This window comes from Megalops cyprinoides, chromosome 18 (assembly GCF_013368585.1).
Source record: "Megalops cyprinoides isolate fMegCyp1 chromosome 18, fMegCyp1.pri, whole genome shotgun sequence".
NCBI lineage: Eukaryota > Metazoa > Chordata > Actinopteri > Elopiformes > Megalopidae > Megalops > Megalops cyprinoides.
In genome coordinates, this window is record NC_050600.1 from 30,845,248 (window position 1) to 30,873,157 (window position 27,910).

Here is a 27,910-nt window from a genome sequence, read left to right on the forward strand (position 1 = left end):
CATCACGGACCCGCCCCTTTTTCTATCCCCGTACCTGCGCACTGGGAAGGCCGGGGAGAGAGGAAGCCGCTGCCATGAGAAAAGATTGGCAGTTACGTTGGCCAATAACAAAATCGGAAGCGAGCTCCCTCAAGAACACGAAGAGTTCTGGGTGCTTTCTGCCCTCGACAACAGATCTAAGATCAGCTAGGCCACCGCTAGTCATGACCACACCCCTTTACCGTAAAATGTTTGTTCTGATCCAGGATCAGCTGGTAATGGCAGCAAGTGCAAATCATCAAAAATTGAATGTGAGGAGCTTGTACTGTCCTTCACTGATCCTGTGTCATTTTAAATGGATTTCACCTAATAGGATGAGCTAGATATTAGGGATTAGTAAATTGACCCTGAATCGGTTGATGGGGCAAAGATTACAAGGAGCGACGGACTTGTATGTAATGCAAAGGCCGCGACATTTTTTCAGTCAAATTAAATGATTTGCTATTGAACCTACACTGTCTTTCGCGAAGATCTTCGCTGTATGTAAATTAAAATGATCGCATCTTGAGTCAAAGCCACACGGAGATTGGAGGATGTAAGGCTGCTCGAATTAACTTTGGATTGAATCGTGTAGGCTGTTCAGAACAAAACCGTGTGCCATATAACCGGAATATTGTGAACGACAGATTAAGGTATTTTCTTCATGGTGTTCATGTCTGTGCTCTCTTAACTCACAGAGTTAAATTAGTCCGGATTGACGCAAAGACATAGGCTACCATGTTCCTACATGTCAGATGTTGGCTATATACGGTCTGATGTGTTGACATTTGTGAATTTCACAAATTTAAATTACATCTAATTTTAAGAGACAAATGTCGATTTTATTGTAATTTCATATTTACACGCTTGCAGTGTTGATATACAGGAACTGACTGATGCTGTGTAACCGGTTTCAGTAACTAAATCTAAAGACGTAGGCCTAACAACAAGGCCGACGGCATAGAAACGCCAACAGGCGAGCTTCGTGCCTCTCACCTACAATAACATATATTATCATAGTTTATGAGTTGCGTAATCAGCTGGAACATTTAGAATACCGAAAAAGGACATAACACAAATGGCAGGCAAAGTTCATTGGAGGCGAGAGGGTCAAAATAAGAGAGAAATTCGTTCTCCGCTCAGGTGTGCCGACCTGTCGAACTGTTGCTCAGTAACTGAACCAAAGATTTGCCGAGTTTGACCTTAGTAGGAGCACAGACTGTAAGCGTTTTCACAGAGCAGAGCCGTGCATAGAGTTTGGACAACTCGAGTGTCAACTGTTCTGCGTTATGATTGGTTCATGGGCTGTCACGTGACTCGTGGGTGCCATGTTGTAACCCAAGTGTCATCCCAGTGCCCATTGACGATAACAGGGATGCAATAAATATTTTTTTAACATTTACTTTATATTTCACATCACCAGTTCTTTTTTTTTTTTTTTTTTACAGATGAAGCAGTTATGTAGCCGATTATCTGTGCCATTCTGTTGTGGTTCATTCCATTTTTCATCTATTTTTATAGGCTATCTATTTTTAACCCTTTCGCGCGTAGCCTACGGTCACACTGGTGTGATTAGCCGTTTAGCGCATATGCTAAAACTGGTGCGATTAGAACACTAGATTGGAGAAATTCTAGCTACTTTTAGCTTTGAGGAAACAGTGATTTAACTCTAAAAATATAGCAAATGCTAACTGAAATTTTTGAGAAACTTAATAACGCAAATGAAAACATAACGAACCATATAAGGTAACATGCGCGCTACATACCATAACAAATAAGTTACATACGAAAAGGTTAAAACGAAATTTGCCGTTCAGCACATCTGCGTTTGCCACGCCTTTCAGTAATTCAGACAGGTAAATATCCGCGCTGGAATTACGGAAGGAAGTTGCGGTCAAAGTTGATAATATGGTTAATTTGCGTTTCCAGATTAATCGCGAACGTTAACAGTCCTAATAATAATAATGTTTCTTTCGTGATTTTTGAGTGACTTTAATCCCTTACAGTGAACTTCTACGAACACCACTGTTAGCGTGGTTAGCAATATTACGTGAGGGAACGGAAGAAGAGACTGCTTCTACGACTAACTACCAATAGTTGTTTTACGGTTTCTTTGCAATTATTGGGGTACACAGGCACGGGAGTGTTTTTTTCGGGATCCTGTCCTTCTTGTACGACACTTATGATAACATTTATGAGCCTGTTAGTGGCGAAAACGGCGTTTTACTTCGACATAGCATACATAGGAACGCACTGCAGAACCTTCGGACAAAATGGCGCCCTGTGTTGGAGTTGTCCAAACTCTCTCTATACACGGCTCTGTCACCGAGGATCCCACAGCGCCTTCTGTTGGAGTCAAATGGTATGGACGGCGACGGACGTTGACAGTATTGAAAGATTATCGCACAGAGTATGAAGAAAGAATAAGACAGGATTTCTTCAGAAATGCGAGGGGAACGGCGCACGCAGTGTTTCCAGGTCATGCGAAATTCGTTTTGTTTCCAGGAGCTGTGGAAATTAATGGGGGCGTTTTAAAACCATAAATTGCTCAGGAACAACTCAGTTATGACTAATCCAGCCATGTACTGAAAACAGGTGAAGTACTTCAAAGTTTCCAATTTGGTTTCCCATTTTAGCCAACATATAAAACTTGGGGAAATGTTGAAAAGTCAAATAATACACCTCTGCATGGCACAGAAAAAACAGGAGCAGAACTGAGCTAATCTGAAATGCCTCCTGGAGCTTGGAGTACATATAAGCTTTGAAAATGTACCATACACAATGCTACACTGGCTGCTTTATGGTGTAGTTAATTACATTCCCTGCTCCTAATCCTATGCCTATGAACACTTCAACAAACCTGTGGTTGAAAGCGGTCTGTTTGCCCAACTCTTGAGGCTACAACCTTGTTTTCCAAGGTGGTCATCCCTCTTAGTGCTGGCATAACTGAGACAGTTACAACTGTGCTGGTATGGCTGCTGAATGTCAATTCATAAATTATTATTGTTACTATTATTATTATCCATTTATACAGGTGGATATTTACATTGCCCAAGGGTACAGCACCAGTATCCCAGCGAGGAATTGAACCATCATCCTTTTGGTTATGACTCATTGGTTATGAGTCCTTGATGATAGTCAGAATCATGCTGTGTCGTACCTTTATTCCCTCCATCATCCAGGTATGGTCCAATTATTGCCCATTCATGATGTACAAGCCTGGCTTGAGAGATGTGTACTTCCTTCCCTGCTGCTGAAAGGCATGTTAGTTCTTTCCTGGCAGGAGGAATTATAAATTACAGAGACCCTCTCCCTGTGTTGACAGAATACATCTATCAGCAAACTCACTCCAAGCCAGAAACACACTTTTTTCTCCATGGCTGTTTTGTTGAAGCGAAGGCATGTCCTTACATTCAGTGGGTTCTGCCCCCCCCCCCCCCCCCCCACCACCACCACGGGCTCTGTGAAGCCCATTTGGTCAGTACATGCTCCATCACATACTTGAGCTGACTTTTCTCAAACAAGCTTGAAATCAAATTGAAGTGCCAAAAACATTAATGCTTGTATATAATTGTGGTTTTAAGGTAACCTACAGATACTTTGGAATATTACAGCATGCCTTGTCCATCTCAAGAGAAAAAGCCTCCATCAATAGTAATTTAATTAATATATTTCTAGAAACATCATTGTAACTGTTCAGGGAATAAGTGCATTTTGGAAAGGCACAGATTGATGCTTTGTGCCTGCATAATTCACCCACTCAGACTGGGAACAGCAGGGTGTGGGTAATTTCTCTCATTATTAGGGTTTGGGGCTGTTTTAGTGCTCCCCAACCTTCAGATGGTAACAACTGAGCTCTGTGGCACTGGAGAGATGGATTCTGAGAACGCTCCCCAAGTTAAGACTGAGAGAGCCTGTGATTTGATCGGAGAATGGAAACTGGCTGACCAATCCCCGAATGGCTCTGATGTAGAAGCATACGTAGCAGGTGTGTCAACTTCCCAGTGCAAGTACAAAAAAACCAAAAAGCCCCAGTGTGAATGCTGTTCGACTTGCATTCCATTAATAGATTCCAGCAAGCTTCTTCATTCAACTGATTGCCACATCAACATGTTTATAGCAATTGGGCCGGTCACAAGCTTCCTGGCTGAAAGAAAAGACTGGAAATTGGAGTCACGTTCCTATTTTGGAATCTTGCTCGGCAGTCTTGGCTGTCCCCCAGAGCTGGAGCCTAAGGGCCTTTTTCTCAGGGCCTGCACTGCATGGCATGGCATGCAGTGCAGGCATGCACTGCACCCTGCCAATCGGGTCTTGAGATAATTCAGATGCCAGACAGGCTGTCTGAAATGGAGTATGACACAAACAGCACCCCTAGCTGCCCATTTAAAAGTTTGTGGCACAGTGTGCACCTCTAGCTGCATTTTGTGCACCAAATTAATTTTGTCCTTAAAATTACATACAATCCAAATACCACCCCTGGTACGGGTTCCTCTTAACCCCTGTTGTAACACAGAGGCCCTTCATTCCCAGAGTGGTGTTTATGTAGGCACACTGGGGCGGATGGGGTAATCTAACTGGTGCCACCAGTGACTCCCAAACCATAGTGTGGTGAGTAGAAAACAGGCATTGCCTTGAGAAGGGTGTAGATCCACATCACAGGTTGGGCCAAAACTGCTTCAGTAAGTTTCTGTTTGTACACAAGCATACCAAATAAAATATTTGTCTTGGACCAGATTTACCCAAAATTTAAGAAGTAGAGATTATGTGGAACTAGATTCAGTTGAATTTGAGAGGTTGAGAGGTGACTGTTTGATGTTTCTTGATGTTTCTGATTCTTGTTTTAAAAGACACTGGAAATGTGTTACTTTTGTGTGGTTTCTGCTCTTTCACCGTGATGATGTTGACATCCCTGCTTTCTGATGCTGGACTGTGCTGTGAGACTAACCAGCATGTCACCTGCTGTAAAGGTCTCAGGTCACCACAGCATTATGGCCGTTAAAGGCAGTCAGAATCCGCTGGAAGGCAGACTCCAAGATTTCCATTCATATTAGCCAGTTCAGAGATGGTTATCATCATCTCTGTGCTCTGTAGATACATTACATTATTGTCATGTAGCAGGTGCTCTGATTTACACAGCTCGATATTTACTGAGGCAATGAGTTAGCTACATTGCTCAAGAGTACAACGGCAGTGCCCCAGCAGGGAATCATTCCAGCAACCTTTCAGCTGCAAGCCCTGCTCCTTACCACTACACCACACTGCTGTTTCTATACATACTATATCCCTCGAGTATTTTTTCCCACACAGCTGGTTATTTACCATAGTAATCCCCTTGCTCAAGGGTATGGCTGCAAACTTCTAGCTTTCAGCTTCCTTAAACCACCTGGTTCCAAGGCCCGGTGCCTGGGCTTCTTCGCCACATGCACTGACATACCCAATCAGGTTAAGAGGGAATAAGATGAATGGTGATCACAGGGGAGAGGCAGAAGTGATGGGAAGTGAATTTAAAGAATCCCGGAGCTCAGAAAGGCTGAGAAAGGCTAGCACTTTTAAACCTGTTGGGAAAGTGCTTGTCTATAGTGTTTTCTAATGAGCTGTGAAAAATCTCATTAATGCAGGCCCACTGCATGGGCGTGACTCCTCTCTCATTGCAAACAAGGCAGTAAACATTGGAATTAGTGAGAAATACAGATGACATGCACCCATATCCACAGCAACACATTGCGCAGATGGGTTGGTCCTTCAAGGGTATTCACCTTACCAGTTTCATGTTTCACTTTCTTACCTATCAGTGCTGGCAACCTCCTGACAAATTATGTTGAATAATATATTCAACATTATTTGACATAATTGGAGAGTCACGACTGTGTTTCTAGAAGCTTCTCATGTGTAAGAACATTTAAATGGTATAGAAGTTTAGAGAAAAGGCGAACATGACGTCTGACAGAGAATAATAAGAGTGCATGAGGGTCTGTGTCTCGCAGATGAGTAGATACCATCAGTCAAGTCAATCCAACTCAGTTCACAGCTCTCTCGCTTGCAGTCCAGTGAAGACAGAAGAGGAGCAGGCTTTTACTCTGGGAGTGGCTCTCCTTAGCTCACCCCACTGATGCTGAGGCATTAGTTATCCTCCATAGTGTGCAGGCAGCTCCTGCTAGGGGCTATGCTAGGCCATTCTGTCAAGCGCTGATGGTTATGATACTCCTTCCCAGCCAGAGACACATCTACTGTTCATTCCTGCAAACATAGGCTACAGTATAGCACTGTCTTTCCCACAATGCTATGTTGTGCCATTTTGGGAGCATGGTCTTCCTTAGAGGACTGAGGGCTGTTTACTGATACATTATCTGTAGTTTTCAATGTTTGCAAACAAACACATTTACAAATGAACCTCAGGGAAAATGTTTGGGAGAGTGTGCCGGGCTCTCACTGAGCTAACATAAACATCAATCTTTATGAGTCAATTTAGAAGTCAATTTATGAGTCAAGCCATAATGCTTGATACACCCATGCCCCTGGCAACAGGCCATTTTACCTTCTGTAATGTCTGTTGGAAGGGGGGGTGGGATGCAGTGGAAGTGCTTGCTGCAGTGTCCTCTTGTGGCTCAGACTTGAAGCTACAACTGCCTCGTGCAGGGGTACATATGGGGTAGTGGGCTTACCTGACAAACCAAACTATGCTCCTCTGTTGGCAAGCTGTTCATGTCTAGCATCAGATGTCATTATTTATTGCAGAAGAATTTTTCTAGCTGTTTCTAATTTTATTGTGGTTGGATCTTAAAATGGTTATATTTTCTGCATGATTGTTTTGCTGTTCTAGGAATCAGCTGCACGTACTTTTGGCTTCACTTTGAGGTTCTTGTGCACCTCTCTCGCTGCTGCCACGTGGCCCAGGTAGGAATCCCTCTGCAGATTTGCCCACAGTTCTTCCAGTTACAAAGTGGCCCACCTTGGGCCCAATCTGCCCAACTGAACATGCATTTTTGTTGTTTAGTTGAATATTTTGAATAAAGTTTGTGTGTCTTGATTGCGGCAAAAAAATGAAAAGTCAGACTGAGTGCGTAATGGTGAGCTTAGTTGGGCCGAATGGCCTGTTCTCGTCATCATATGTTCTTATGTTCTTATGTAATGGTTTCGACCAACCCCTAACTAAGTTTCTCGCCGTGATATTTATTTTGAAGCAGAGACACAATAGACTTACAGAAAACTTTATTCACTGTCAGGTATCCTTGTGTAAGTGTACCAACAGAAAAATTACGCCCTCTGTTCGAGTCCCAAAGTAGGAACTAGGCGATCGCCGGCTGTCTTGTTTTATTTCCCATTGCTGTCACTGCTGACGGAGCCGCAGTATTTAAAATGGTCTCACGCAATGAGGTGTGGATGTACTGGTTGTCAAATAAAGTTTAACTCTTAAAAAACAAAACAAAACAGAATACAAACGCACTACCTCGCATCTCTGCCGCCTACAAAAACTGGTACTCCTCCACACCCACTAGGAGAGGTGTTTGTCCAGCATTAGCATTGTTTCTACTTATATTCTTGTTTTATAAAATATTTGCACTTTAAATTCTTTTTCCCATCACATTTGTTTTTGTTTTGCACCTACTGTAATAAACCACTGCCTTCACTTAAAAAAAAATCTCCATGCAGCCTATAATAGGCCGTAAGGGCCCACTACAGGTAGGGTTGCCACCTGTTCCGGTTTTGCCGGGATTGTCCTTTTTCTGGGCGACTGTCCCGGAAAATTAATCTTTTCCGGGACACGAATTGTCCCGGTTTTTTGCGAAAATGTACTTCTAATTTAGAATTTCATAGTTTCAAATAAAACCTCATTTGGTTTCCTTCTGCTGCTATTCTGTTTTCTTCCTGGTCCATGTTTATACATCCAATTCTGTGCCCGTAAACGGGTAAAACACAGCGACGACTGGTCATGTCTATACTTTTATTTGATTGGTAGCGGAAATACGAAAGCTTACCTTATTGCCTAGCAACTGCCCGGGCTGTTGGTCTGCCGCGCGCACGCAAATCCACGACCTCACGGCGAGTTCAGTTTGTAGCTAGAGGTAACGTTATTATTTTTAACTCTCTATTTATTTTGTCGGTTTTGTGAAATGGGAGACGGACGAGGAGGACGACAATACAAAATCGGACGAGCCACCAGCGTAAAAGAAAAAACGATTTACAACGTACAACTCAGACTGGTGGAAAAGAGAAAACTTTTCTGAATGGGTAAGGCCCACCCAAGGAGACTCGTTCTCCGCCACCTGTGTTTTGTGTCCAGCCAAAATTTCAGTTATTATTATTATTATTATCAGTTAAATATTATTATGCAAATCATAACAAAGAAGCACCAGAGTTTTGTATTAAGCAAACGCAAAAAATCTAGTCATTTTAACTTTTATTACAAAAAAAGTTCAGGATAGCAATAGCGGAGCTTATCAGTGTAGCCTATACCACGGAGTGCTTCACGGCCACAGGTACTTATCTACGGATTGTGGCAATAAAGTGCGAAAAAGAGGTGAGAAATGTCAGTGTTAGGTTGCCCAAATTCATTAAGTTAAATAGTTGTTTCTAATCTATTATAATACAGCTAATCATGTTTTCATTTCTAATGGGAGTATACCTTTGGATATATGATTAGATTTTATAATAGATTATAATTAGACAGTATACGTTTACACGTTAAAGTAAAAAATCTATTTAATGTAGAAAGGGACAGCAGCAGACAGGAGTCCAGAGTGAGTGCAACTGCGTCAGGGAGTGCGTCTGCGTCAGGACAAATAGGAGGCAGAGAGAGGCAATAGGGAGTCCTACAACTGTTAACATAGTATATTTGCAAATATGGTTTTAACCCCCCCCCCCAAAAAAAAAATTCACAAATCAAAGGTGGAAACTAACCTAACTACAGGTCCTCGCCCCCTCTGCAATGAGCCATCGGCTCCGCCCCTGAGCATATGGCAATGAACAACTAATATATTTTATATATGGATATCAGTAACTACTTCAAGCAGATGGTTAACAATAACAGTAATAATAATAATAAAAGTGACATTTCATTTTGGTTGATTTATTTGGTAGCATTAGGTAGTATTTTAGAGCTACGGCTATGCAGGATCACATGGCACAAAATCGGTGGTACCGTCAGTTTAATGCACCTGTAATGTAGGATTAGAGTTTGGGGGAATTTTTGAGGCGATGTTCGACAACATGCGCAGCTGCTGCACAGAACCAGGTGTCCGGAAATGACATTTTGTATATGCCTCTCTGTTTAGCTTGTGATTGGTGATTGGTGAGACAGTGCAACGGATATGAATTTGAACACTTCCATGTGATTGGTCTCAGAGGTGCAGTATAACGGATATGGATTTGAACACTTCCTTGTGATTGGTCTCAGAGGTGCAGTATAACGGATATGGTCTTGAACACTTCCTTGACTTTAAAATCTGAAAAGCACTAGAAAAAGCTAGTTAGCTAGTTATTTAGTTTTTTACAGCAGGTTACGGTAAGTCAATCGTGATCATGCAGTTATCACCATTTTAATGTTACACTAGTATGTTTTACCGTGTGTATTTAATAATGTATGTGTAAGCATGTTGCTACCTAGTAGTCGGGTTTGCGAGCGAGCTGGTTAACGTAAATTAGCTAACGAGTTAAATATCGAAAGCTTTGTGTTAGCTAGCTTGTTGTCTAGCTAGCCAGCGATCGCACTTGTCATTGTTAGCCAGCAAATGTGGCTTTCTGTTTAAAATCGAATGATTCCAGTTGTCAAATGTTACGGTCAAATTGCTATCGCAGATAGCTAGCCAGGCTAGCTATCTGCCAGTTATTATGGCCAGTTAATGCGGAAAAGGTGAAGTATAGCTGATTACCTATGTGTATTTAGCACGAGTAGCGATAGCCGTTATTTAGTTTCTGTGTCTAACATTAACACGTAAATGGTGACCCGTGAATTCAATGATATACAGTATTTGCGACAAGACCGCTTGTTATTCATTGGCTTTATGTGAATACGTTAATTGACATTATAGAGTAAGCGTAGATGACCTTAACTAATCAACTAGTCAAATAAAAGGCTAGACCAGGTAACTAGATCGACCACTTAGAGACTCACTTTAAACAGAGAGTGATGCGATAGTGACAGCACCGCTGAACTGCTCTTGCCCATTAATCAAGTAATCACATGGCCCGCATCTTCGCGGGTTGACCAAAATCATATTCGGGACCAAATATGTTCCATTGTTTTGTGTTTTTTTTTTTTTTACATCAAGATCCTATTAAGCAGCGGCCAACCTTCACTAAGAACAAACGACCGTAAAAACTGACGGCTCCATCGGTCACTCTCACAGCAGGTCACGTCTTTCAGCTACGTGGGTTGTAGGGGGCTTTACCCATATCAAATGCCATTGATATATGGAAACTCTGGTGTTACGTTTGCACTATCGTTTTTGAACCAAGGCAGATAGGCCTATCTAACATGGTGTGGTAATGTGACATACCATAAGATCATCTGAAAAAAGATCATAGCGATATTTTGACTGGTTACCCTCGTGGACTGCTGCTGTGTTTCTTTCATTTTAGCTTTTTTCATACCTTAGCTTATCTGGTAGGATAAATCGTTTAACTAAATGCCCAGTTGTGTAAATGAAAATGTTGAAAACATACGCACATTGTTTTTGCTTGCGTTAACTAAATAGTCATGTTTTTGTTGTTGGTTTTCTCTGCACAGGAATAATTGCTAGTGGTATACACTAGTAGTGATTGGAAACAGAAGGCTGTCGACCGTCTCTGAAACCATGAGCACTGTGAGTATTCCCCGTGTTCTTCATCCTGCTGCTTAACGCTGTCTGTGTTTGGGTGTGTCAGAGGAGTTCAACTGCCGTAGGCAATGGCAGAGAAGGAGTAAATCTGCATTATTGCATATTGTATGCTCCAGAAATACCTAAGATGGCTGCCCTCCACACCCATGTGCACCTTTGTGTGTGTCACAGGATCAATGATAATAGATGTAGATAATGCTTATCTACAGGTCTTAGTCTGGTTTATGAGCCTTTAATGTGTCCTACACTTTTTTTTTTCAGAATGTTTGTTGGTTAAATGTCTGTCCTGTCTGGTTGGTTTGCATATTGTTTGACTTGGCTCACAGTTGTTGACTGAGGCCCTGTTCACACCTGGCATTAACATGCGTCTTGGGTGATCCGATCACAAGTGGGCAGCGCTAAGTAAGTCACACCTGGCATTAAAATGCATGCAGCTACAGTGACCACTTGTGATCAGATCACAGGTGTGAACGCACCCAAGACCCATTGAGGCCGCATTGAGATCTGATCTCTCAGACCACATTCGGGGGTGGTCTGGGCCGCATATGGCCACATTCTTTTAGCAGTGTGAACACAAATAAGTCCTGGGCCACATTGAATGACCGCCTACTCAACTGACATCCTCTGCTTAAGTGGAACTACGTACTCATTTGCGCACCAACGCGTTCACACCGGTGTGATTAGCTGTTTAGCACGTAAGCTAAAACCTGTGCCATTAGAATACGAGAAAATTCTAGCTAATTTTAGTTTTGAGGAAACAGCAATTTAACGTTAAAAATAAAGCAAATGCTAACTGAAAACTATGAGAAGCTTAATAACGCTAATGAAAGCATAACGATCCATGTAATGTAGCCAAACAGGCACACTACATAGCATGAAAAATAAGTTGCATGCAAAAGGGTTTTAAAGAGCGACAACAGGCAACAATAACTGGAGTTCGCAAGCTACGTCAAATGCTTCCAAGCCCCAAAGGTGTAATGCAATATATTACATAGAAAAAGTGGTATTATGAATAATACGTGAAGTGTTGTAGTTCTACAAATAAATGTTAATAGACTATTGTGGGAGTCAAGATTTACGATATCATGAATATCAAGGGGACATTCTAAAACACTTAACGTGGCTTAATGTTCCAAAACTGCGATCAGTGGTCACTAAATTTCTCTCTGACATCTCTTGTCAGAAACATTTCCTCCCGTCAAAAAATCAAAACCAAAATCTTAGGAGTATGGTCGTTATCTCTCTGTTTTCCTCTCCATTGATGCCCATTATAAGGAAAAAGCTTAATGCGGCTTAATGTCCCAAAACAGCGATCAATGATCACCAAATTTGTCTGACATCTCACATGTCATAAACACTCTCTCCTACCAAAAAAGCGTCCATACTCATAGGATTTCTTTTTTGATTTTTTGACAGGTGGAAGTATTTATGAAAAGAGATGTCCGAGAGAAATTTGGTGATCGTTGATCGCTGTTTTGGAATATTAAGCCACATTAAGCGTTTTCATGTGAAGCTTTTCAGAATGTCCTTTCTTCCATTACAAGTGCACTTCGGTTTTAGAAAAGTAATTCATAAATGTATTCGCAATACTAGCAAACCAGCAAACACCCTTTGATATTAACCTACATTATGAAACATTTTCATTGCAGTGTACGTAATGAAACTTTGGAAACGTAACATCTTGCTTGGCCTATTTAATTCAACCATACTGGCAAGGTGCCAAACAAATATGAAGTTCAGAATGTTCTAATCTAGCGTTTCTGCTTTTTCCAACAATAAACAGAATTTAACAAAAGATCAGCTGCGGCTGAGTTAAGGGTTTTTAATTCCAGTGATGAACGGAATCTAGCTTGCTAGTCAACTAGGATTTCAGTTACAGATACAACATGCATTATTTCATAGAGACAGTCATAACAAGATTTGTTCAAACAGACTTTTAAATAATGTGTAAACTTTCATTTGCAAAAGGTAATGATGTACGTGTTTATTTGCATATAGAGCAGGGAAGTGAGATCCGATCACAAGTGGTCACTGGAGATGCATGTGGAGACGCATGTTAATGCCAGGTGTGAACAGGGCCTGAGAGACCCAAAAATTCACATTGCTTGACCCCGAGTGATGTCTTTCTTAGTTTGTAGTTGACATAGCATGGTGAGGGCAGTCGCAGTGTGCAGCAGTATGTGAACGCTGAAGTGTAGCAAAGTAGATGCACAGGTGTGGATGCATAGGTGTAGCAGTGTGGATGTGCAGGTGCAGACAGACCTCCTATTGCTTCTCTCTCCAGATACAGAGGAAGCGGCGTACCACAGGCTCCACTGGCTCCAGACGCACAACCAAGAGGAGCAGGGCCACCAACACACTGTCCCACAGGGCTCTGGACAGCATGCTGCACAGTGAGTGAGGCCAACCACACTGATCTCAGATCAGCGCCCAGCAGTGCGTTCAGAGAAAAGGTTTACCAACCGCTGATCTGAACTGATCATAAAGTTTTCAGTACTTTTGCTGGATGCCCATTGTGCTTGACTTCTGGGGTCACTCTGGATAAGAGCATCTACTGGATGTTGACAATGAAAATGTAAAGTTAAGTGTAGGTACATCTACTAAGCAACAAAATGTAAATGCGATCAAGATCCAAGATTCATTGAGTGTCCTTCCTATTCCCTGCTTCCTTAAAAGTATACCTCAGTGTCAGGAATATATAGCTGCCATCTTTAGGCTTCTGTAGTCAGCCCTCACCCCTGGCCTTCTCTTGAGGCCAAAGCACAAGCACTCCATTGCATCATGGCTGTGGATTACACCTGGATTACTGTGTGAGCTGTGAGATCAGCCTCCTGTGGTGCTACCTCTTGGTTCCTCTTAGCTTAACAATCGTATTGAACTGGGCAAGAACATAGAGCCTGTGGAGATTTTGTCTTAACCCTCCCCATCTGTCCTGCCCCTTCCTTAATTAGGGGCCAAGCACCAAAGGTGCTAGGCACCTATTGTAATTGTTAGAATTTTTCACTATTATTATACTTTCTCCTCTGGGAGTCTATGGCTGCCCATAGAACCCCTTGGTGGATTTTTATGAAATTTGGCACATTGATAGAGGACAGTCCAAAGTATCCAGGCCTCAAATTTGGGGTCAATCCATCCATCTCTGTAGTGCCACCAACAGACCAAACTTCAAGGTACATTTTTGCTTATAACTTTTCAACCGTTTGTCCTAGAGATGTGATCTTTTTTGAATCCTTGGGTCATGACAATTCGAATGCACCCATTGGCGTTAAAGTCCGCCATATTGGATTTTCCACCATTTTGAATTTTTCAAAAAACCTACTTTTGCGAACTAGTCCTGGGCCGCTGATCATATCACCACCAAATTTGGTACGACCCATCTACAGATGTGTGTGACCAAAAGTCATTCACAGAACTTTGCTAGGGCAAACGATGTGGCCGCTGTCGTCCAATGAAATTCCATGGTGAAGACACCAAAACAGGAAGTGAGTCATATCTCAGCAGTGCTTTGATGGAGTGATGCCAAACTTGGGACACTTTCTGGGTATTAGCAACACTGGGTATGCACCAAGTTTCGTGAAATTTGGCCACTTGGGGGCGCTGTACCATTAAAAATCATTAAAATACCCATTACTCTGGCAGAAAAGCAGATATCTCAACTAAAGTTCTTGTGCTTCATCAAAGTTAAGGATCCTATCTGGGAACTTATGAAACTTCCACATCAGCCATTTTGTGTTTCATCCATCTTTGATTTTGTCAAAAACACATTTAATCACCTCCTCCTAGAGTTATGGCACAATGAGGTTTTGTGTATTACCTCTTTGGACCATTGTCTTTAACCGTTGTGAAATGATAGTTGCCAGGTTGAACAATGTGGCCACAGTGTACCCACAAATTCGCCCGTGAAGTCGCCATAAAGGAAGAGTGGCCATATCTCTGTAATGCTTTTGTTCATTGGCATAAAAGTCGATACACATGCTTACAATTAGGCCTGGGTGCCACACAGCAAGTTTAGTGAAATTTGGCCACTTTGGGGTGCTATACTGAAAAACAGGTTTAAACACTCATGTGTCCATGAACTTAGATTTTAATGAAATTTTGTTCCAGTGGACATCACAAGGCACAGACCACACAAAGAAAAGCAGATATTTTGACCAAATTTTTGTAGATCATTACATAATTACATGTCAGGTCCTGTCTGGAAAATGAACACACAGGCATGGTTTCTAAGATACAATCAGTTCATAGCACTAAAAATAAGCACATCTCCTGCACTATTTGACCTATTGCCATAATTAATAGACTAAATAGTGTAGAAGAAACAATTGGACTTTCCATATTGGTTTGAATGTTAGACAGCGGTTTTTTCCGTTTCAGAAATTACATCTGAAAAGTGGGTTTGTATTACATGGGAGGACTAGACTTTTTAATGTCATTATACATTAAGAACACCAGATGGTGCCATTTATCTGAGATTGTTGAGTGGTATTAGAAATCTCAGTAGACTAGTTTATTTTATTTTTATTGAAGTAACTTATTCATTTGAAAATGTGATTACATTTTTTTTTTTTAATGTGGCAATTTCATCTAAAAGATGTAGACAATATATCACCATACCTTGTTTTATTCAGTGTGTTTCATTAAATTGATATCAAATGATTTCTTTAAAAAATAAGATTTGATCTTCAAAAAATCAGTTACCGAAAAATGGGGGGTCCTTTTCTAATCAGGGACATTTTATTATGTTCAGCTAATATGGTATGTTCGCTGCCATTTTGCCCATGGTTTTGGATTTTTTTCTAATACGCAAAAATTGCTCTCCTCCAACAGTGTTGGCACTTCTCATTGCAATGTCCCAAGAAGGCACACTGCATTTTATGGTACTGCTTATGTTTAAGCTTGAAATGTATGTAGCGGGGGGCAGTACAGTGGGGCAAATGGGTAGCACTACTGCCTAACAATATGGAGGTGTCAAGTTCGGGGCGTGTCTGCTTTCAGTTTGTACCTTGTCCCTGTGTTCATGTGGCTTTCCTCTGGGTATTCTGCTTTTCTACCACAGTCCAAACACATTCAGGTAATCTCAATTGTACACGTTATATTGCCCATAGGTGTGAGTGTAAGAGTGGGTGTCAATGTGTCTGTTCACCCTGTGATGGACTGGTGTCTTGTTCAGCGGTTGTTCTGATTGTCTGCCTTTTGGTCCTGTGGTGCTTGGCCCCTTCATTGCTGCTTGCAGCTATATTTTGGTTTGTTCCTTGTCTGAACTTGCTGCTTTTGTTGCTTGCCATGGTATTGATCAATTTTTCAGTAAAGTGTATGGCTTCAGGATGGTGCCAGAATCATTTGTGTTTATAAAACATTGTACTTCTGAAACTGGAAGTTATGATGACAAATTGCTGTGCAAGTTCAAAATTTAGTTTCAGGGGACTGTTTTGTGATTTCTGAATGCGACTGCTTTTGACACTGTTCTGACAGTTGGCCCTTTGCCCTGTGCTTTGTGTGGGGTAGTCCTGACTCACTGGCTTTTTGGCTGTCATTTCCTCCCCAAGGGCTGGAGAGCAAGTCCTGCAAATTCCTGGGATGACCTCTTTTAGGGTCCCGATAGAAAGTGAAACTGTGGTTTCCAGTGGCCTTTTGCATTGTGGAAACCACAATTTGACCTACTGTGGAAGTAGGTTAAGCCTCTGCACCACTGTATTTGAGCCTTTGGGATTTTCTGTCATTTTGTTTTGCTTAGCATCACCAAACATTGTCTGAGCCACCTCTGTCGACTCCTTTCCCCCTCCATCTTGCTTGCTTCCCATAGAGTACAGTGGTCTTACAATATTCTTTTCATGTTATAGCAACATGAGGGTACTTTCATTTTAATTCTAAGTCTGACATGGTTTCTGTATGGGATCCTATAACTGCAAGAGTTCAGGCAGTCCACAGAGCTACACTATGCCATTTCATATTAGCAGTTGAAATTCAAATTAATACACCACACAAACAGTGATTTCCACCATTTATCCATTAAGGGAATGAAAATATTAGTTAACAAAATAACTGCCAGACGGTTCTGGAACACCCCCTATAGTGCCAAGCCAATATGGCCGCCAACATTCTAAGTGAGAAAATGAACCTCAGAAATAAGACAATTTCTGATAAAACAATGTATTTATCTTTTTGCAAAGTCTAACAACTTCAATATGCAAAACCACATGTATGAAGAGACCTGTACCTCCAATTCTAGCCACATTATTCCAGTATTACGTGATGTAAAATAGCCGAAAAAGGATCTCATCTCAACAAATCTCATTTATAAAAGGTATTTCCAACAATGACCATCAAGATGAAGAAGGGGACTACACATAAGTCAAATCATTACAAATATTTATTTACTGTGCTTGAAAGTATAATTCTTTCATTACAAATGGCTTAAAAAGCACTGGTAGAATGATAAGTTAATCAGATAGAAATTATAAGTACTGTCCAAGTGCTAGTAAGTTAGCATAGAGTAAACATTCAGATAATTGTCAGTTATAAAAAGTGACAATGGTATGAATGTAAACATAATAACGTAAATAACATAAATACACTGCAAGTAAACAAAAGTACATATAAATGTAAATTCAGTAGTTATATATTCAAAGAGTAAATGCAATATACAGTAGTGCATAAATAACTTTTGTAAACATCTACAGTTTGTATAATTGTTTGTGTAGATTTGTGAAAAATGAACAATAACTGGAATTAATACTCGCAGAGTAAGTGGACTGGGAAATCCGAGAAATTAGATTAGATTGTAAAAATTAAAAATAAATATGACCTATGATTATTTGTATAGATTTGTAAAAACAAAAAATAGATATAGCTTGGCCATTTGTGTAAATTTGTAAAAGTGAACAATAAATAACATATCATTACTTGTATAGATTTGTAAAAATGAACAACAAACAACATCTCATCACTTGTACAGATTTGTAAAAATGAACAACAACCATTCTCTGGTCATTTGTATAGATTTGTAAAAACTATTGTAACAATATTGCCTGAAAAAACACATTTGATTGAAAAATTAGGTATTATAAGTATCATCAACAACATCAACAGTCAACCTATTTTGTGTGTCTGTGTGTGTGTGTGTGTGTACGTACATACGTACGCACGCGCACGCATGTGCCTGTATGACGCACACGTATATGCTTGCAGACTTCATGCTTTCCCTTGCAGATGATTGAATAGGCCAGCAGACAGTTGGAGAGGCCAGGGACAGCAATCTAAAAAGGGAGGATGGACAAAGAAAATGTCATTCTTACTGCAGAGATTACCTTACTATTCAATATATCATCATCCAATACAGAAAACATTATAAACTTTCAAACCAAAATAAATGGAAAAAGTGAAAAACTCACCAATCACTGTTTGTAGACCATCTTGGTGTGGTACAGCTCAAAGCATGTGGTGGGGCACAGGGCAGGTTTGTCTGGGCAGGTCTTGCAGAAGAAAGACGTTTGTTTCCTTCCATTCTTCCCATCACTGGTCCTCTTCCTAGAAGAGCAGACTTTGAAGTCCATATTCATAGTAGGTGCAGAGCTGGTCTGCTCTGTCCACACCACCCATGTAAATATTATAATCTTCCACACAAAGTGGCTTTCTCACAGTCCTAAAAACATTGGGCCCCTTACACCTTACTCTTTTTGCTATAACTGTAGTGTCATGCTCTGTTGACAAAACAGTGACAACTCCTGTGTCACGAAATTACACTGCTAGCAGTGGGCTACTCTGGAACAAAAAAACAGGCGGGTCTGTTGGCTTTAGCTTCAGGGTCTTCAGCTGGGGAGGCATTCCTCTGCGGTTTTGGCGTGCTGTTCCACATGCCCCTATGTTTGCCCTATGAAGGCTCTGAAACAGTTCAGGTGAGGAACAAAAGTTGTCCATGTAAACAACATGGCCCTTCTCCAGCAGTCTAGCATGTCTGAGGAGATTGATAACGGCAGAATCGCCTATGCCCACAGCCCTATCGAACTGATAGGTTCGAGGAATGTACTGCCTAAAAAAAATTCTTCCGCGATCGGAAACCATAGATTCATCTATCGTTAGATTTTTCCGTGGGTAGTACTCACGTTTGAAGTTTCTCAGCACTTTGTCCAGAAGAGGTTGAAGTTTGAAAAGCGGGTCATAGTTTGGGTGTACTCTCTCAACTCTCAAAGCGTTGTCGTTAAAATGTAAACAGGAGCTGATGATTTGGAATCGATTTCGGGACATGACACAGGAAAAATTCGGTGTCCACATCAGTGACTGACTGTCTGAACTCCAGTAATCGGCGATTTTCGGCTTCTTCAGAAGTCCTAAGCTAATCTGTATAGCAAGAAAAACTTGCATCGCTGCCGCATCTGTGGGCTTCCATTCCCTCAGGCGAGCGTTCGGTGCTAGCTCGAGAGCTCGCACAGCCTCAGCATACCTGTTGGTTTCGGGCACCGTCAGATCGATCATGTCAGGTGAAAACATGGACAGAAAATAATGCACCGGGTCACTGCTACTCCATACTCACTGTGGACCAGCCCTGGGAAGGTTTGAAAACTCCCGTCCTCTTCTTCCCTGAGAGGTGCCTAGTCGTCTCCCGGACAAGCTAGCATCAACCTGACGCCACTCGCCGCTGCCATGGAGCGCCCTCTCTCCCTCCTCCTCCCCCTCCTCCTTTCCCTCCTTCTCTCCCTCCTCTTCAGCCACCTCCTCACTCCCAAAACTCTCCATCACCCCCTCCAGCTCCTCTTCTTCAAAACCAAAAAACTCCTCCTCGCTGTCACTGTCCCAACTAAAAAACTCACTCGCCATTCTCTCGCTCTGTGATCGCCGATAACACGCTACAATAATAATGACTGCGAAATTGGCTTTTATAGGACTGGATATGTAAATTAGGTAAACATCAACAACCGCTCAGATCATCTTTGTTGACTTTGCTGGCTCGGTTCCTTGTAGTGATATCCTATTTCTACAGACCTGTGTCACTTATGTGAAGTTGACAGCGTAATGTCAGGTAGCTAGCTAACTTACTCACTTTTGTATAAATAAATGACAACCAGTTTTTCTAAGCAATGTCAGTTGGTCAGCCCCATATACAGTAATGTCTGCGTATGTCAACGAGTTTGAGGTAAGACATTTCATAAACTTGTATAGCTAGCTAGCTAGCTGCTTTGCTTTCGATTTGTTTTGCTTTCTCTTTACGTTCGGTTAAAACCTATGTCGGTATCCACATAAGAAGCTATGCTATGCTCCTAATTTTTATTTATAATTACGTATTTTATGTTGATAACTAATACACACTATGATATAATTATTGGCACAAATTATTGGCTCATCAGTTCATTCCATTACAAAGTAAAACTGTATATTCATTGGATAAAATGACATCTTTTATGTTGCTGATGCATTTCTGTCAACTAAAGTTGCCCATGGCACTCTAGAACGTTCATTGTTTGGGCGACTTTGGTCGACAACGGCACTGAGTGGGTTAAATAATGAAAACTAATGAAAATGTGATCCCTCCAGCTTTTGAGTTTAGAATGAACTGTTGTAGTTTGGTCAGACACTGAGTACAGACTAGCTGGGAAAGACAGGGAGTTACTGTATATTTCTCCCTATGTGTGTGTTGAAGCTGAGCGTACTTTGTAGCACTGTAAAAATTGAACCAGTGACCAAGAGAATTGGCCTGAATGGCGTCTTTGCAATGTGGCATAAAGCCTGCTGTTTCCACATTTCCACAATATTTCCACATTTTCCACATTTTGCTCTTCTTTTCAGCCTTTGAACTGATAGTTCTCAGTTTCCCTTTGTTATATTTCTCACTGACAGATGACTGTACTCTTATCAGTCATACCCATAGCTGAGGAATAGCGTCACCCATAGCTGAGGACTAGTGTCTTTATTTCTAAAAATATCGAAGAAGACGGTGGTACAAGTTTAATGGGTCAGATCTTGAGTTGTGTTTAATTCGATGTTACGTGGGTCATCAAGCAAGTTTCAAACCGGGGTTCTCACTCCTCACTGCCAACCCCTTACGGCCAGAGTCGTTGCCAGTTGAGCTAAAGGCAAATTGCCCCTAGCCTGTGGGCAACAACACTAGTTAACCAGGTCTCGGGGAGTGACATAGCCGCTGCAACCGCTCGGCTACCTGCTACCCACTACCCCACAGGCTTTACGCAGGGCTCACACAAGCTATTCACTTCACCTCTGCTACACAAGCACTATGACTAGTCCCGTGTTTTTTGCTGGATTTTTTTTAGCTAAAGGAAATATTTTTCCATACTTTACTCTTTCTTAGATGGCTAAGATAGACAGGTGTTTGAGTATTAGCTGAAAACAATTTTCCCCAGGACTGATTTATAATGAATTAAGTGGTGGCTTAAAGCCAGCCTCTGTCTGTCTGGCTCCATTAGCACTGTCCACAGCAGTGCTAGAATAGATCTCCAGCTTGGCTGAGAGAAAGGCTTGTGATGAATGACAGCGCTACAGGGGGATCTCCTGCTTGTTTCTCCCCGTGTACAGTTAGAAACTTCAGTAATCCTCTGCCATCACATCGGGGTTTATGCAACCGACAACACGAGTATTTTTGGTATTATTATTTCCAAATTTGATTTGGTAGGTTCCCCTTAAGGTTTTTAGTGTTGCTAGGGAAACCTAGCTGTAAACGGGGTGGTGGTGAATTCAGGAAATGACATCACAAGGATGTCCTCCATTCACAAACATCCAGACAGGATGAGCTTCCTCTGGATACTGCAGCTTGAGTGGGAATAATGCTAGCAAACAGCCACTCTTTAACCTCACTCCTTTACTTTGTTAGTCAACTCCCAGAAGATCAAAATAAGTTTTATTCTGACGAAGAAGCAGATCCGATGTTCGTAGTGAAAGACAGGAAGGTTTATTTGCACAGCCGTGGGAACATCATCATGGAGCAGAAGTTCAATAAGTACAGGATTTAGTTCTTTTTTTATACAGGTACAGTAGGTACATTTACATATGAGTTACAATGGCCAGAGGAGGTGCTGTTTTTGATCGGTTTTGTGGAGCGGTGCATTGCTAAACAGCTTCTTCTGTAATTGGGTCTCTCCTGAGCCTCATTACCTAATTGGCTCCGTAGGGTTCAAACTTCGGAAGTGAAGTCCATATATGGTCATGGGGAACCCCGTGTTCCGCAGGCTGTTACCATCAAGAGGCGCCGTTTGGCTTTGTATTCTAGTACACATTGCTTGTCTCCAGCGTTTGTATTCTAATACACATCGCGTGTCTCCAGATCAAACGCTGTGCTGTTCCACAGAACTGTCTCCTAACAACTTCAAATATGAATTCCACTGGAAACTCCTTCCCAAGTGATTTTTCTGTAGACACTATGCAGCTAGGAGTACTGAAGAGGCAGCAGTGATGCTAAACTGAAATTAAAGTTTCTTTTGCCAGGTGGAAATGTGTATGCAGGACTTGTGGCTAAAGTGGTACATATGGCACTATAAAACACTGAGGCAGGCAGCTCCAGGTAGAATATCCCACAATGCTCTGTTCCAATGAATCTGAAAGGGCTGCAGTTTATGCAAGTCGATGAATGCAGGTTCTCTGCAGCTCTGCTTTAAAGATCCAACTCAGCTGTTCCCACTGCATTGAGTAAGATGGAGGTTAACCCTGGAGCAGTGTGATTCAATTTGTAATCACCTGGGGAAGAGCATCTGCTAGGTAAAGGAAATGACAAAAGTTGGGGTCAATTCCATTTCAGTTTTAGGGAATGGATTAAAATTCTATAAATAAGTTGAAAATTGTCCGTTTTCAATTTTTCAATTCATAAAGTAGGATTTTCAGTTCACTTCCTGACTTCGGTTTCTGAATTGAAATGGAATTATCTTCAACTCTGAATAACAGTAAAAGCAGTCAGCTTTTTAAGTACCTTGCACTGTGGACTTGCCCTGTGGAACCACGTTTGCTGCAACTAGGCGGGTGACCACTGATCTCTGTTTGCCATGCCCAGACGAGGACGTGGTGGACCTGACGTGTGAGGTTTCTGAGCCGGCTGTGGTGGACCTGACAAGCAATGACTCCGTGGTGGTGAGCTTGACCTCTATCTGCATGCTAGCACATAGCCACTCAGTCATGTATGTGAAGGTCCAATCCAAAGTGGAGGCTAACCACGCTCCTTTCTGTCTCTCCCCCTCGGCTGCTGCATCCGATTCAGCTTGTGGATGACGGTAAGTGATAGTGCTGACCGATAAATCGCATTTTCATCGTCATCACGATATGAACATGCGCGATAAACACATCACAAAAGACTGCCTGAAACGTGATGAATAAGAAAATTCATTTTATGTACACGCGCCATGCATTCATACTCAGCATGCGAACATTTGACCCATCACAGGGCCGCCCAGTTTCCCTCCCTTTGTTTTGCACCGCCATGAGCTATGCGCTCCCGCCGCCACCTTCTTCCGAGTAAGATGACGAACCCTTAAAACTTATGTTCCACCAATGAGCGGAAAGGGGCAGGGGCGTAGGGAATGCTGGTTGATTAGGAAATAAAATGCACTAAAGAAGCCTGTCTTTGTGATAAACTACAGTCGGCCTTTTCGACGGGGTTGCCAGTCTGATTTCAAGTGACGTCACTTAAAAAGCTGAACTCGTGTTACACGCTATGAAAACCGATTCCCGACAAGGTTCGCTTTGGAAAAAGCACTAAAACACCACTCTGCCAAGTGTTTACTTACAATAAACTGCTAACCGTGGAAACAAACCGTGGCTAATTCTGCGCAGGAACAAGTGTTGAAATTGATGGCTAAAGTTCATGTTTTATTTTAAGTTGACGCGATTTCAGTAAGGAAACCAAACTATTGCCATTTCAGTCACACAAGTCAGTGCGAAATCACTACCAATTAGGAAAAATAATTATGCCAAACCTGGCAGCCCGGGTTAGCGGATTCTGTTGTATTTCCGACCAATAATCTGTTGTTGGTGTTATTAGCCAGCGTTTACTATAAAACAAAATTACCAAATCGTTCCAAGTGACCCTGTGAATGAGAAGCTCATTTTCGTTTTGATATTGTGGCTCATTAGCTACCATGTGGGCGGCAGTGTAGCATAGTAGTAAGGAGCAGGACTCATAACCGAAAGGTTGCCGGTTCAATCCCCACTGGGACACTGCTGCTGTACCCTTGGGCAAGGTACCTAACCCACAGCTGCCTCAGTAAATATCCAGCTGTATAAATGGATAACATTGTAAAACAACTGTAACCTATGTAAGTCGCTTTGGATAAACGCGCTGCCAAATGAATAAATGTAAATATGGGGGCATTTTGTGATGATGTGTAACTTAAACGTTGCTCAATGTCACTATGATGTTTAACTTTATATTTTTGTCAATTTTTCAAGTTGAAGTCAAATTTCCACTCTTGATTGCAAAGGTGGACAATACAGCTGTTTTCAACTTAATTTTCTAAAGCACCTTGAGTTGCATGCAGAAAGGTGTCTTTCCTTTTAAATATGTTGCTCCCAAAAAGAAACATATCAATGTTTTATGTTTTTGACAGTCATCTCTGCAAATTAATAAAATTACTATTAAGCAGATTAAAGAGTAATGTTATAACAATTTTATTATTTTGAAATTTTATTTTAGATTTAGAATGTTAGTTTTCTATAAAACGTAATATATTTTAATGCAATGTAATTTCACCCCAGTTCCCCGGGTCAGGCGAGGACAGGGGGGTGAGAGCTACGTCTTGAGCAGCGATGAAGAGGAGGTTGTGAATGTGGGAAGCAGCGCAGCCTTCCTCTCTTCGTTGGAGGCCAACAGTGCGGCCAGGTAAGCTGGGATGCTATACATGAACTTTTACAGTTGAGGGGCTCAGTCGGTAAAAGCACTTGTTCCGAGTGTAGACTGAACGCTATGGCCCGGGTTCGATCCCGGCCGTGTCACTATCCAACAAAAACCTTTACAGTCCATTGGATGCCTAATCCACATGACTGCATTGTCAGGTAGGCTTTGGAATGATGCAGCCTCTAACTCGGACTCTGACCCTCTCTCCCCACCTGCAGGGCCACCCCAGGAACCATCAGCTGCCCTGTCTGCTTGGACACATACGGAGAGGTGAGCACTTACGGCAGCCAGCAACGCTGCACAGATTCTGCACAGATGAATCTCTGTGTGTGCTGTAGGTCATGTGACCTTGTTTGTGTATTGCAGTTTGGTTGCTACAATATCTTAAACATTATGCAAAAGTAATGCATAGACAGCTTGGGGGAAAACAAAAGTGTTTTATTTAATGATAATCTATTTTATTTAACTTATTTGATACTGTGTGGTGCCGTCTGTCTGCAGGGCAGCATTCCCACCATCCGCGGTAAAGATCAGCGCCTTGACAGCACGGAGCTGATATGACAGGTGTCTCTGTTTTGCAGATTGTGGGGAGCGGCCGGCTGGTGGTCTCCACCAGGTGTGGTCACCTGTTCTGCAGCCAGTGTCTCCGCGACTCACTGGCCAAGTCCCATGCCTGCCCCACCTGCCGGAAGAAGCTGACCCACAAGCAATACCACCCCATCTACATCTGAGCCCCACCCTGCCCCAGAAGTCCTCAGACACCTTGGGTGGATCTCTCACATCTCCCCCAATCATCCTGGTCTCTCCCTGCTCCCATTCCCACTTTCACCATCTCGTCATCCTCCACAGATTAATTAGCCTTTGCTCCCTGGCAGCAGTGACTGCAGTCAGCATGCTGAGCAAGTAGAGAAAGCAGTTTGAGGACCCGGACATGCAGCGAGTGTGGTCACCCTTTGGCTGTGTGGGATAAAGTATCACATGTTAGCTCTTGCTCTAAGCTCGTATGGAAGCACTTCATATGAGGATGTTGTGCAGAGTTGTTATGATTTCGTTTTCACTGTCTGCACCAGTTTTGTGTTTTGTCAGTTCCAAAAGCTCAGGAATTTCTGCTGGAGCCCTTGGGCCAGTTAAAGCAGTGTTTTTTGGAGACCTTTGTTGAATTTTGTCACCATAGTGGGACACAGAACTTTGTATAATTTAGTAATTTAAGTCACCCTGAAACCTAATTTAATACTGAGCATAACAGAGGGATTTTTTTTAATGTTGAGTGCAGTGGACTGGGCACAAGGCAGTCTGGCACAGATGGGGTGCCAGCTGTTTGGCCATGCTGGTGGAGGATTCCAGGGTGAAGCTGAAACGGCTCTGTGGCAATCAGGAGCCTTGCAAATGTGGCATACCTTACAGTCCACCTTGGCCAAATTTCACCTATCAGCTCTAATAGTACAAGGACTAAGGACAACAAGCTGACATCAATTTTGTTACAGGTGTTGATGCACACTGTAATTATATTGGGGAAGAATCTTTCACCTTGAGAACAGCAGTGAGTTGTAGTGTTGGGTGCCACATCTGCCTGTGTTGAACATTTATTAAGTTTCTTCATCAGCTTCTTGGTGGGGTTGCTGGTCTGTCTCTTTCCTTAGGATATTGCAGTTTGTGTATGTATTAATTGCTGCTTGCATTGGCCATGTCTTTTCCCTACCCATTTCTATGTGTACCCTGGGTACACATGGGTTTGAAGGGATGTGGGTTGCTATGGCAGTGTACAATAATAATGACATCTCAAAGTTCCCCCAAGGACTGACCACTCTCCCTTGGATTGACTCCCCCATATAGCTGCCTTTACACTCAAGACTAACCTGAAGAACCTGTATCACCCTCTTGTGGATGGACTGCCAGGTGCTGGTTGAAATTGTGCTGCCTTGCCTTCTTGTAAAAAAGTTTTAATTCTGTACATAATGTTAGTAAATTAAGGATTCCGTAATAAATTTGTGAATTGTCTTTCAAGTGTAGGCCCAAGAGGCCTATTGGTTTGTGGAATGAGTTTTTGCAGTGTTTGAGTTGGAACTCTTGACAGGTAGCACATGAGTGATTCCATTGGTGTCTCTCTGTCAAAGGGCTTTTGTTATTGGATGCTTTATACCTTTGTTTTTATACTACACCTTATTACACAAGCTATGAACATTCTCCCTTTTAATGGAGCTTACAGTCATCATACAATAGCGGAGATGGTAGTATTTGACTCTTGAGCAATATGTTCATATGAAAGCATTTGAAAGAAAGCGTATGAATGGCTGATCTACCTGGGAGTACTGGCACTGGAGTCTCTGCATGGAGCAGGTATTGCTGGCAGGTGCTTTGCCTCGGTTGCATTCCTGTAATTTGTAGCTGTTGCTGTGGGCTGTGTGTCAGTGCTCAAGCGCCAGTGGAAAGCTGCAGGTGAATGTTATGTCCTCTGATTCAGAGTTTATACTTTTTTCCAATCTGGTGTCCTGATACCCATTCGAACGCCTGCCTCCTGCTAACCAGAGTATGAGCTGACCTACCTGGGAGGAGCTGTGACTGTCCTTTAGAGAGGGCTACATTTAGTCTAACCATACTGATCTCCTCAAGTTTGACTAATTAGGGGTCAAGCACCGAAGGTGCTAGACACCTATTGTAATTATTACAATTTTTCACTATTATTATTCTTTCTCCCATGTGAGTCTATGGCAGCCCATAGAACCCCTTGGTGGATTTTGATGAAATTTGGCACATTAGAGAGGACAGTCCTAAGTATCCAGGCATCAAATTTGGGGTCAGTCCATCCATCTCTGTAGCACCACCAACAGGCCAAATTTCAAGGTACATTTTTGCTTATAACTTTTGAACTGTTTGTCCTAAGGTTGTGATCTTTCTTTCCCCTCAATCCTTGGGTCATCTTGATTTGAATGCACTCATTGCTGTTAAAGTCCGCCATATTTGATTTTCCACCATTTTGAATTTCTCGAAAAACCTACTTTTGCAAACTAGTGCTAGGTCATTGATCCTATCACCACCAAATTTGGTACGTATCATCTACATAGGGTTCTGACCAAAAGTAATTTTAAAAATTTTGCTAGGGCAAACAGTATGGCCGCTGTCATCCAATGAAATTCCATGGTGAAGACACCAAAACAGGAAGTGAGCCTTATGTCAGCAATGCTTATGTAACGGAGGTCGTCTCCCCTCTCCGTGGCACTCCGCGTTGTGTTGTGTGTGGAACAGGGACGCC

The 27,910-nt window shown here is 42.1% G+C and overlaps 1 protein-coding gene across 3 annotated transcripts; it reads left to right on the forward strand.

The window, feature by feature from the left end:
* Positions 1–8,132: 8,132 nt before the first annotated feature.
* On the forward strand, positions 8,133–26,578 carry rnf4 (ring finger protein 4). Of its 3 annotated transcripts, XM_036551437.1 has the most exons (9): positions 9,414–9,520; positions 10,287–10,367; positions 10,745–10,820; positions 13,120–13,228; positions 22,825–22,901; positions 23,029–23,041; positions 24,522–24,645; positions 24,879–24,930; positions 25,242–26,578. In XM_036551437.1, exons 3-9 carry the CDS (start codon positions 10,812–10,814, stop codon positions 25,389–25,391), a joined length of 534 nt encoding a protein of 177 aa, XP_036407330.1. In that variant the 5' UTR covers positions 9,414–9,520; positions 10,287–10,367; positions 10,745–10,811; the 3' UTR covers positions 25,392–26,578. The 3 variants fall into 3 exon arrangements, with proteins under 3 accessions (XP_036407331.1, XP_036407330.1, XP_036407328.1); XM_036551438.1 differs by lacking the exons at positions 9,414–9,520; positions 10,287–10,367 and adding an exon at positions 8,133–8,247; XM_036551435.1 differs by lacking the exon at positions 10,287–10,367.
* Positions 26,579–27,910: the final 1,332 nt, after the last annotated feature.